The 12522-nt window shown below is 37.7% G+C and overlaps 1 protein-coding gene across 1 annotated transcript in view; it reads left to right on the forward strand.

The window, feature by feature from the left end:
* LOC140147093 (uncharacterized) overlaps positions 1-11726 on the forward strand; it is a 34985-nt gene extending 23259 nt beyond the window's left edge. Inside the window, exons 5-6 of the mRNA XM_072168866.1 lie at positions 4014-4745; positions 11372-11726. Coding sequence (XP_072024967.1) covers positions 4014-4745; positions 11372-11721 — 1082 coding nt within the window. The 3' untranslated portion in view covers positions 11722-11726. The remainder of the gene's footprint in view (positions 1-4013; positions 4746-11371) is intronic.
* The last annotated feature ends 796 nt before the right edge of the window (positions 11727-12522 follow it).

Genomic DNA, 12522 nt, shown 5'->3' on the forward strand with positions numbered 1-12522 from the left:
CTCCCCTTTGGCCGCCCCAAAACATCTTTGCCCCCTTTCGACGTGTCAAAAAAACCTCTCCCTTATACATGCAAGATTTTAGCGAACCAAAATTTTAACTTATCATAAATGATGCGAGCAGGAAATTTTGCATATTTGAATGCGTTCTTAACGTTCCTACACCTTTTTAGGCCGTAATAAACATTGCCCAAAATATCTGTGCCAAATCTTGCTTGCCCCCACCTTTTGACCAGCCGAAAATTGCTCCCCCAACCCCTTCGACCTGCCAAAAAATGCTTGCCCCACCCCTTTTGGCCTGCCAAAAAATCTTTGCCCCCCCCCCATAATTCAATTGAATTATTGCACCATCCCTTGGGATTTTTTGTTGCTTTTTTGTTTAATGTACAGTTGTATATTTTGGGGTTTGTTTGTTTGTTTCAGTTGTTTTTGTTGAAACCAGGAAGGCTGGGTGCACTTTTGTCCCAAAAAATCCCAAATTGCAAGTGTTAAAAGCCATAAAATCATGCTCTTTTGATCAAAAAAGATCCAAAGAAACCCACCCCGGGACACTCAACTTAAATTTTGGTAGGGGTGTGCACTGTGCAGTACAGAGTGCCAAACCTTTGGAACTAAGAACTGATTTGGGGCAATATAAGGACTTGATGAACTGAAATTTCAACATTTTTCGGGCCAAAGTTTAGGCTTTGGAGCTAAAAAAAATCCAAAATTGTTCCAAATTTGAGCTAAAGAGCTACAATACGAGTTATACTATTATAGGCTCAATGAATTGGAGCATGATGCAAATGTGGGTCTTAAGGAACTGCCAGAGAGTCTGAAAAGGGGTCCCTTGACTGCCGCACATACTCGTAGTCGTACCGCCTCCACTTCACCTCCACAAAACTGCTCCACTGGAAAAAAGGTCCACTTTTGCAAAATCTGCTAGTACCCCCTCCAAAAAATAAATCTTTTTCTCTCCTTGTAAATGAGGAAAGATGCATTTCCTGAACTAGACTAGATTTTTTGAGGGGTGCAGATTTTGAAAAAGTGGTTTTTCAGGAAGGGGGGGGGGCAATTTTGTGAAAAGTGGTCCTTCCTAAAATTTGGACCTTTTTATGAACAAAGAAGCATAAAAAACACTGATTTTTTTTGCTCACAAATTAGTATGTTTTTAAATTTTAAATGTTTTTAAATTTGAGGAGCTGAACACCCCTACGAACCTGGCCTGAACATCATTGAATTGACATGTTTCCTTCTTTCTGTTCACAAAACTACTTTCTTATCAGTCTCTTCAGCTTGACCTTGAACAGTTTTAGTATCAAAATGGTTAAACTTATTATACAACCATGGTTACCACCAGAGAATCCTATACTTGGCACAAAGCCCACACAACAAAACCCACACTTTTCTAGCATTTTCTGTCAACTAGAGTAGTTCTTATCATTCTCCCACTAAATTTTGACCCAATCCAAGTCTCAATATGGAGATAAAAGGAGCTGCACAGCCAATCACAGGCTTCAATTGAGCGGTCTGGGGGTGTGTTGACAAGCTGAAGTCCAACAATATCAGAGAACCAATGTTGATGTTGTTATTATGGACCAAGTGTTTGTTACTACAGGATCATACACTTTGATGTGCCAGAAATTACTACTACGCAAATTGTAAGTTTATTGCATCATACATTAATTGTAGCATTTTAGATTGAGTAGAAAAGTATTTTTTTCACCATTTTGTGATGATGGTATGTTTATATCATGATAGGCACATGACTGTGATATTACTGAATTTCAGTATCATGATTTAATATCATGAATTTAGCAGTCTTTATATCAGAGAAATGAAAGTACTAGACATACTCTCACTTCCCTGTCTTATGCATTTCCTTATGTTCAGTTGCCAAAAAACCCGAACAAATCAAATCAAAATCAAATTAAATTATTGTCAATTTTAATATAGGTTTTCCCGTCCAATTTCAAACTTTGGTCGTTCAGTTTAATAAAAGTGTCATTCGTTGCCAAGAAGATTGAATGATCGCAAGCGAATCCCGATTTCTTTTTCGCATTGTGAGCAATCGATTTCATTTTAGTTCAATCAAATTAATGTATGATCAGAACAATTCATTATTGTGAGTTCAATTTCGTTCTCGAATGTTTCAATTTCACCATTAGACGCCTAATTTAAAGAAATAGGCAATCAATTTCGCCAAAGATGCACGGGGATTGCGTAAACGTTGTTAATCCTATTTTCAATTTCATGCATTGACAATCTAATTAGCTTAAAAGGAATTCAATTTGAAATTATGTGCATTTTCAAGTATACTGACATAGGCCTATAGGCCCTACGCCTACGTTGCAGCAGAAAAAAAGTGAGTAGCCCTATGTAACACAGAATAAACACACAAATGTTTTAATGGGTAATGCTTGTAATGAGAAGTTTACTTTAGGTACAGTGTTCATTTATAAACACATTAATGCTTGCAAATGTACGAATACGAATGTAACATGTTAATATTGTTTTAAACACACAAACGCATTAAAATATATTTAAAACGTCGTTCACGTTCGGGTGTTAGCAATATTAACACTTTAACATGTCAGTTAATCCAGTGGCGAAGCGCCATAGGGGCACGTTCCCCCAATCGATCTGAAAATCGAAAATCCCACAGAAAAATGGTCGAAAAACGGCTTGTGCCCCTAATCAGACCCGGTGCCCCCAATCATGGTCGGTTCCCCCACCCCGAATAAAATTTATAAAATGTTATACTATAGGCCTATATATAGTTCAGATTTTCACACAATGAAATGGACACGAAATGGGTCTAATTAAACAGGTTGTAATGTAAAGGATATGTTTATAAGTCGACTGCAAAATATGCTAAGCTATTTAATTTCTGGATGTTGTTTTGACTGTGTTCTGGATGTTGTTTTGACTGTGTTCATTCAGTTTTTATTCTTATACTATACATATATATTATACAATTAAAAATACGAAGATTTAAAAAAGACCTATCGTAAGAAGAAGTAGCATTAACTTAAAGGAAGAGTTTCATTATATTTTTATAATTTATATGATTAACCACAGTAATGATTAACCAGACTGAGCTTGATTGAACTATGGGACATATACATCACTTTATGGTTTCTGAACTAAACCATGAAAAATATTATAATTAGTTATAATTCATTTTCTTTTTTACTATAGGCCTATGCATACGGCAATTTTAAACATGACTTAAAATGTTTTTTTTTTTCTTTTAATATAGCAACGTGCTTGTTTGAACAATGTTGACGATACATGTATCTAATGTGTAATATAAATAGCATTTTTATATTTGAACCATTGTAAAAAATTTAAGAACTTCTGGATTTGATTCTGCACTTTGCTAATTTGTTTTAACATTTTTCCATTTTGTTTCCGCATATATGAATTTGTATTTCCAAATAGGCTCTGAATTGAAGGCCACGTGAATTTGGCTGCACAATTTGCGTAATTTGCTGCACAATGTGCGAAATTGAGTGCACTATTTAGAATTTTGAATGCGATTAAACGAAATAGATTGCACATTTGCTAAATTGAAATCGAGAATGTAAGCGTTCATTCAATTTCGCGCGAAAAGGAATGACACTTATATTAAACTGAACGACCAAAGTTTGAAATTGGACGGGAAAACCTATAGTTGAAACTTGCTTTAGGGTATAAAACAGGGGATGCGTAAATATGATTTGACAATGCAGTTGTAGTACACTTAAACCTGTTCTATGAGTTTAACGAAACCAGATTTTGCATTTGTTTGTTTTTAGCTGTATGCATGTAAAATCAGTCGGTTGTTTTGGCCATCGTAGATTTTTTTTAAATGCAAGCACAATGAGTAAAAAAATTATTGCTCATTTTTACAAAGCACCCGACTGATATATGTCCGTTCACACATAGACTAGAGTTGGGTGGGTTATTTTGTACTTCAAGATTGAATATAAAAATATTACTAATTATTTTCATAATTATTTTCATTTTATGTTGTATTTTTATGTCCTTAACAGACCCATTCCATCCATTAGCCATGGCTTTAGGAGACACACAACCTGTTAACGTTCCCAAAGGATGTCCAAGTGACGTCAACCATAATGACCGCTATGACATAGACACCACAGTCCCACTAACTGTACCAACCACACCAGAAATGCTAAGACCTAAGATCTTTGATAGCAGCCAAGTTTACGATAAGCAGCCAAGAAAATTCAACTTCTTCGAAATGGATGAAAAAGGAGTCGTTGCTGAAAGGGGAACTGTAGCAAAAGCACCACTGAGAATGCAGCGACGAGCATCTCTGTCCGAGGTGATGTCAAGCACAGAGATAGAGACATTAAGACCACGGAGTGTATCAAAACCACCAAGGCTCACAAGAAGAGCAACTGAAGGTGCTCTAAACATCCCACCAAACTTTGGTGAACGGGTATCATCCGTACCACAACTGTCACAGAAACCGAACCTTTCTGCCGGAGCGACGCAAAAAGACTCTAAAATTGTAAAGCTAAACCAAAAGCATCATCATAAACTGTTGAGACGATCAACTGATGGGGATTTCTATTCTCCATCAAATACTGTGCCAGAGTCTAGCACTCATGGTGGGCTTGAAAGCACAGGTTTTGCGCCACCTGATGCGAGAACTGTCCCAGAAAGTGAGACTGTTGTGAAGTCTAAACCTAGACTCTTGCGAAGATCTACTGACTCTGCCCTGTTGGGGAAAGATTCTGTGAATATTCAACCTCAAGGTAAAGAAAAATCAAATCTGTAATAATGTAGGCCTAATTTCAAATTTGGCAAAAGTATGAAAGTGTTCTTTCCCTGTGTTATAGCCAGTGATATGCATCCCATTTTCACTTGTGCAAGAAAAGTCCTGCCCCTATTCGGGGCCCCTATTTTGTTTGACTTGGAATTATGTGCACACTGCACACAGTTGGCGCAGCACCGTGCATTTTGCATAATGGGTGACTGGTGCACGCTTATATGTAAATTAACCCTATACCATCCTTAATCCAACAAAATTCAATCGCACAAAGCCACTGCGCATGCGTGCAACAGGATGACACAAAAGTCATATAGGCACGCTTTCATTGGCTAGGCCAGCAAAAGACCCATGGCTACCTTACGCCGATTGAGTGGGTTGACAAGCAGGGGGTCGGGTGTTGGAATCCTGAAGGGAGCAAACAAGTTCTTTGTACATCTTCTCTCTCCTTCTTTCCTTTCCCATAGCCAAAAAGCATGGTGAAAGTTAGGGTTAATGCAAAGATAAGTTACATGCAGTAAAAAAAACATAATCTTTTTTACCATTTATAAAGTTGAACAACAAAGTAAAATTGCACCATAAAGAAATTTGTCAAAACTTTCAAATCATCTCTTTGGTGCCTGAATTGCTTGATAAGTAAACACATTAAAATGATCAGTGTGTAATAATTGTTATTTAATTAGTTTGTTATAATAATACGGCTGAGTGTTCAATTACGTATTTGCATTGTACTTATCAAGTGCCCATACATACAATCACACGATTTTCCTTTAGCAAATAGAACGACTGATGTCTACCCAATAATATCACAGACAAAATGGCATTATGTAGTTTAAAATAGAAGTATCTCTTGAAAATATTCTTTTGTATGGGAACGTGGCAATCCAACAATAGCCTCTTGCATTTATTTAGTAGGTCACAGGACGTACATGCAGGAGTTATTTTTGGGTCAAGTTTGGGTATTTTTAACTAGCTTTTCACTGGCTGGCCAGCCTAAGGCAAAATTATAACTCCTTTTAAAACTTGTTCAAACCTGGAAAGTAGATAAAGTTCAAACATGTCAGATTGCCAAGCAGCAGCTGCAAAATTATATAAAAAATGCAAATTTTGTGAAAAATACAATTCCATAGATTTTTATTTTTTCCCCACAAAATGTTAGTTTTCATGGAACAAAAGCAATTTGCTATTTAATCCAACACCTATGTTGCCAATGTTTGCCACTCCATCGTTTAAGGTCAGTCGGAGTGATGAATAATGAACATTCTGTATGCCATACATGATTGTTACGAACATTGTGTACGCGTTTGGCTAATATTTCAATCGTATGTAGAGTAAAAGGCCTTACTCAGTCCTTAAATCTCAGATTTTGGTACAAATACAGCACCTTTCGAAAGGCTTGATTTTGAAAGATAGGTATAATATTAAAGTACATTACAATTGTGGGACCTACAGCCCCTGAGTGAACACTGCATGGTTTTTAAGGCCATTTAAGTGACCAGAACTTAAGCCCTAACACCCATTAGTACCTCAAAATACCACATTGATATGATATAACCACCACACATGCATGATTCCCACATGATGCGATGATGCAATCACCCTAAGTGCAAGTGCTCTATGCTCAGGGAATCACTGGCCAGGCCAGCGCAACCCCTGTAGCTACTGGTCGGTGATCATGTGTTTGGCACCGAGGGGTCTAAGGTTCGAATCCGGGGTACCAAGTGACATCTTTGCTCATCTTCCCTCCTTTTTTGTTTCTTCTTTAGCTTCCGATAGCAAGTAAACAGATTTTGTTGACAAAATATTACCAATAACCATAGATTTTTTAAATGTTATCAAGTTATTGAATAGTCTATGAGCGTGTTTATAGTGGTGTACGGTATTTATACGGTATCCTTATACGCATATGGGATTACAATAGAATGTGACTTATCCGTTATCTTGGCTGTTTATAGTGGCAATCAATAGCGCTATTCTGAATCCGAGGTGATTGAACTCAGCGTGTTCAAGGTCACCGCAATGCAATGTGGGAGACACAAATATGGCGCCAGTTTCAAATAGTTTGCCGTCGAAACGATACCGGCCATTTTTTAAAACATTATTGCTACAGTACCGTACTATATTTTTAGGTGATGTGTTATTGCAGTGACAAATTTGAGCTCGGAGAGTTACATTACCCTGGTCCACTTCCTTGAATAACGGTATCGTTAATCCCTGTCTGTTTATAGTGGCCGTATACGGAATGAATATACGGCAATATCCATCGATATCGAAGGATATCAGTTCCAGTATAATATGTGCGGCAAATAGCGCTATTGGTCTGTTTATAGTGGCGACCAATACCGTATAAGATGTACTTATACCCTAAATACCGGATAATCTGGCTCACTATAAACAGGCTCAAAGGGGCCATTTACAGGTGTGAGGCCAGTCTGTCATTATATAACCACATCCCTGGATTGATCAAGGTCCATTATTTCCTACTAGACCATAGGTAATGAGGTGACCTGAAATTCAGGACAAGGTCATCAGCCAGACAGCAAAGAGAGTAGCTACAAAATGTATCTATATAATTATTATAGGATCATATTGATAAGGCTTTAAAAAAATTGTTGATTTGCCCTTTAGATACCAACACCTGGGTCGTGACTACATACTTAAGACTAGGGGTCTGTTACCGTCAAGCAAAATTTTAAATATGTGGACAAACTCAAAAAAAATAGAAATCCTTGATTCTTTTAGCATGGAAAGGGTTTAGGGGGGACATTTTAAAAATGACATTTAAAAAGTTGCATTTGGCCTGTTGGCATGGTAACAGACAAAACAAATTTTAGTCGAAAATGACCAAAATTTACAATTTTCATATTTGAAAAAGGGCAAAGTTTGGTCGAATGCCACAAATATATAAGATGTGATATAATTTTTTTTTTTTTTTTCTTCAGATAAGGGCATGCTTTCGTAGTCCTTGCAAATGAAGAAAGAGCTTGTCACTCTTTTAAAAGATCCTTTAATTTTAAGTAGAAAAAACACATTTTTGGGCAAAAATTGTAAATGTCATTTTACCCCAACATTGAAGGGGTGTAACTGTAAAGAAGAAGTTGATATTTTGTAATTGTATAGTGGCATAGCTAGAGTGAACCCTTGCTGACAGATATATAGTTTCAAAAAATTGGGGTCTCAACTTCTAAAGAAGTTCTGGCTTTTGAAAAGTACCAAGGTTTTGAAAAAATGTGTATTTTTTAAGGGGAATTTATGGCAAAAAAGACAAATTTCGCTTAAAAGGATTGTGTTTAAATAACCGTAATGAAATAATTATTGAATATATTTCTATTGATGAAAAGATTAAGTGACTTCTTAAATTTTAGTCTCAGTTTTAAATGGTGCAAACAAGCTATATTATACATACAAGCCTTTTAAGCATGTTAAGCAGATGAGACAGATCGCAGCGCTATTCAAATACAGATAGAGGGCAGCGCTTGGAAGACAGGTCGCTTTTAGCAACCCGGTACAAACAACAGAGTTCACCAACTTTACGAGAACACCAATCAGGGCTGTGCAACAATGATAAGCCCTGTAGGAAGGGTAAATATGGGGGGGAGGAGGTGTCCAAGAATCTTTGGTAACCCCCAAAAGGGGAGAGCAGTTATTGGCAGGTCAAAGGGGTGAAGGGTCTAGTACATGAACCTATACCATGGTTCCTAGGCGTCGCAGAGGAGCTCATAGGGTAGTGTCAATATACCGGTAAACGACATATCTGATTTGCCCAGGTTTTTGTAAGTTTGCCACTGCTTTTAGCATCAGACAGACCCGGTACAAACAACAGAGTTCACCAACTCTACGAGAACACCAATCAGGGGCTGTGCAAGAATGATAAGCCCTGTAGGAAGGGTAAATATGGGGGGGTCCAAGAATGTTTGGCAACCCCCCAAAAAGGGGGGAGCAATTTTGAAAGGTCAAAGGGGTGAGGGGTCTAGTACATGAACCTATACCATGGATCCTCGCCGTCGCAAAGGAGCTCATAGGGTACTGACAATATACCGGTAAACGACACATCTGATTTGCCCAGGTTTTTGTTTGCCACTGCAAGCTAGGTGGTGGCAGTGGATATTGGAGCACATTTACGGGGCAGACTATACTACAGACACGCTCTGATAAGGGCTTAGAAAAACAGTGCAGAAATGTTCAAATATGCAAAATTCTTTGCTCACTACGCTTGCATTATACAAGTACATCTAGACCATTATTATAAGGTTTGCAAATTGGGAACTCAAACATATGTCATGTGCGGGGGGCAAAGATTTGTTGGCAGGCCGGAAGGGGCACGCAATTCTTTTTGGCACGCCGCTTGGAAGGTTTAAGCCTAGCCTTCAACATTAGGAAGCATGTAAAGTTTCATCTCCAGCAGATGGATCTTCAGGGAATTCAACATCAGAAAATGTAAACCAAGAAACATTTGAAAATCATCAACATCATGACAACATGTGCTGCTTTTAACATCAGGCAGCTACTAGTACTAACCCAGTACAATCAACAGTGTTCACCAATTCTACGAGAATAGGAAGTATGTGAAACTTTATCTTCAGTAGATGAATCTACTAGCTACGGTGGATTCAAGAGGTATTGCAAACGCTATTCAGTTACCCAAGGAAACATGTACATCGACATACATAAAGCATTGAAGCATTGACGCTAGTAGCTCACATTCAGTCAGGAAAATATAACAAAATTACAAACATCAAAATTAAAAAGCCTTCTAGCCAAGATAAGAGGAAATACAAGCGGACAGCAATGCATTCTTTTGAATCAGAGATATGATTAATAGGTCATTAATTGGCCCTAAAGGTTATATACCACTAATAGGCCTGGGCGATACATGGAAATACTGATTTAGTAACTATTTGTTTGCATGGCATCTGAAAAGACTGCTTTAAAATCGCTGAAATTGACCAAGTAATATAGCCAAAAAAGTACTTTTTAGGGTTTGATATTATATGACATTTTTGTTGTAATAGTACCAAAATTCATACGCATGGGTACGGTTTTTAGTAAATATTCGCCCTACCATATTGTAACTTTCAGCTTCGAGTGCGCACTGCCATTTTGAGATGTTTACGGTTCAGTGCGTTAAAACAAGAAAAGTCTCAAGTCAACCTATGTTAAGTTTTTTGATCATTTGGCATCTAAATCATATAGTTTCACCTGATATTAGTGGCATTTAACTGTGAGAGTTCTGAATATGAGAAACGTCCACCCGAAATTAGCCATTTTGACATTGAAACCGTGTAATACATAATTAGTGGTATTTAACCTATAGTCAGCAAGAAACAAACAAACCCAATTTCCAAGAAGCAGAAAGAATTTATTATTGATGGGTATGAGCATGGAGAGGTCACTGGTAATCCGGGCCGGGAATAGAGAGACCCTTCTGCTGTTGCTAAGCAAATGCGTTTTTTGGCGAATGTAAAATAGCAACAAGAGGGCATTTAGCATGTTTAGCAGGCCTACATCTGAGACGAGTATCTGACCCCACAACACACAAGTAGTTTTTTCCGAGAGATCAATAATAAACTTGCAGATCCTGCAAATACAATGGTATATCAAGAGTGCCTAAAGCAAGCGGTGCAGAAACTAGAACTATCATCCAATTACTCCTATTACTTTGGAGACAAATAGATTATTTAGAGTACAAGATGACAATCTTAGCAGTGTCAGCATCGAAACCCTCACAGACATCTGTCAGGCACTGTTCATGATCTCATTAGAAAATCCCACACATGAGCGACTCCGTTTATAATGCTAACAATCTACACAAAGACCTATTCTGGGTATGTTATTTGCAAATCACAAGCCAATAAAGGATTTTTTATACTGTGAAAGTTCTATGTAATTAGCTAATTTTTATCGAAAATAGCGAACTTTCTTCAAAGTAAAACTTCGTTATGGGGTAAAGACTCCAATTTTTTAGTAGTTGGTTGATCATCCCCATTCATAGTCATTCTCATCCAACCCCTGACTTTAATCAGCAAACTTCTTCTTGAGAGTTATTGAATTTCAAAGTTATACCACTTTTACTAATGAAAAAATTGCAAAAAAGAGGATTTTGAATTGCATATTACACAATATTCTAGGTGGGTGAGAAAACTGGCAATACTATTTTTTTTTTTCTTTTACATAGGTATTTATCAGCAGAAATTTAAATTTTTCCATACTTCTAGCAATTCATTAGTGCTAGCTAGAAAAATGTGTCTTTTTCGAACTGTAAAATTGAAAAATGTACTTTTCCTGTGGCAATCTTCAAAGAACCGTTACCATGGCAACAAGGGATTTTGAATTTTTGATCAAGTTACAAAATCATTAGACCCAAATACCTTTCCTATCACAAGATTTAGGCAAATTCCATGAACCTTTATTTTTGGCTTTGTCCGCACATTGCTGAATTGATCCAGACCCCCAGTCTTAATATCTTATCATCACCTATCCTTGATGAGGATTGTTTTGTGCAGATATGCAGTTACTTTATTTCATTATTTCAAGAGATCATATGTTTATACTTGTTTATTAAAATATGATAAGCATTAATCTCTGATTCATTTTTGTTTCAATTTTTCACAGACCAATCACAAGGAGGTCTTGGTTGGTTATTCAAAGCAGTCATATCATCAGGTTCAACCTGGACATCAACCACCACCGACTCTCTTCCTACCCAAACCTCCACCGAATCTACCTCTGCTGCAGCTGAATCCCCTGAGATGGTTCCACTCACCATTACACCAGAACCAAGAAGATTATTTGGATTTGGACCAAAGTTTCAGCCGCCATCAGAAACTGTCTTGGTGCCAGCAGATGCAGCAAGACAAGGTGAAGGAGCTCTCCTGCAAAAGATCAAACAGGAAGGACTAACCAGTTTTGTAAAGACTCCAACGAAAGCTGAAATTAACACATTTGCTTCATTTTCAATGTAAAACCTATAAGGGGGCTGGCATTTTCTTCGGGAGGGGGGGTCCCAAAAATACTGGGAGGGTCATAGAATTTTCAGACCAAAAATAGGGGGGGTTATAATTTTTTGAACACCCAAAATAGGGGGTTATAGAATTATTAAGGGCTGGTGACTCAAAATTTTCGCTAGGCATGCTGCTGCATTCTTTAACTTTGCAATCGAAATGTGCATACAATCTATGCAAAATTTTTACACGCTCTGCGCCTTCTTTTTACACTTACAATAAAAGTTTTAACGCGCCCACACACTTTTTTTCACTTTTAAGTTTTGACGCGCTCCGCGCCTTAGTTCCGCAATGAATAATTTTTCTTGAGTCTGTGTAGTTGGAAGGGGGGTCATAAAATTTTTCGACCAGCGATAGGGGGTCGTAAATTTTTTGCCCGCGATAGGGGGTCATAAAATTGACTCGGTCACTGACATATTTGTGACCCCCCCTTCGAAGAAAATGCCAGCCCCTAAGGTGAATAGTTAAGTGAACATGTTGAACATATCACTTTGAGGATTGTATAGTGCCCAGAAAGCTTTATCTGTATTTTTGGCAAAATTGAGATACTGGTAAGTAGTCCTGGGCAGACTGGGAACATTTTGGCAATGCAGTGAATTTGGTATTCACACTATATAAAAATCAAAATTAAAGTGTTTGTACACAAAGTGGCCAGAGTGCCAGAACCAGAAGACCATATCCAGTGATATCTGCATTGCCAGAGTTGCTTGGGCTTCTCAAGGGGTCTCCATGCATGCTCAGGTGTTTGGAGCCAGAAGGCAC

The sequence above is a fragment of the Amphiura filiformis genome, chromosome 3 (genome assembly GCF_039555335.1).
Source record: "Amphiura filiformis chromosome 3, Afil_fr2py, whole genome shotgun sequence".
NCBI lineage: Eukaryota > Metazoa > Echinodermata > Ophiuroidea > Amphilepidida > Amphiuridae > Amphiura > Amphiura filiformis.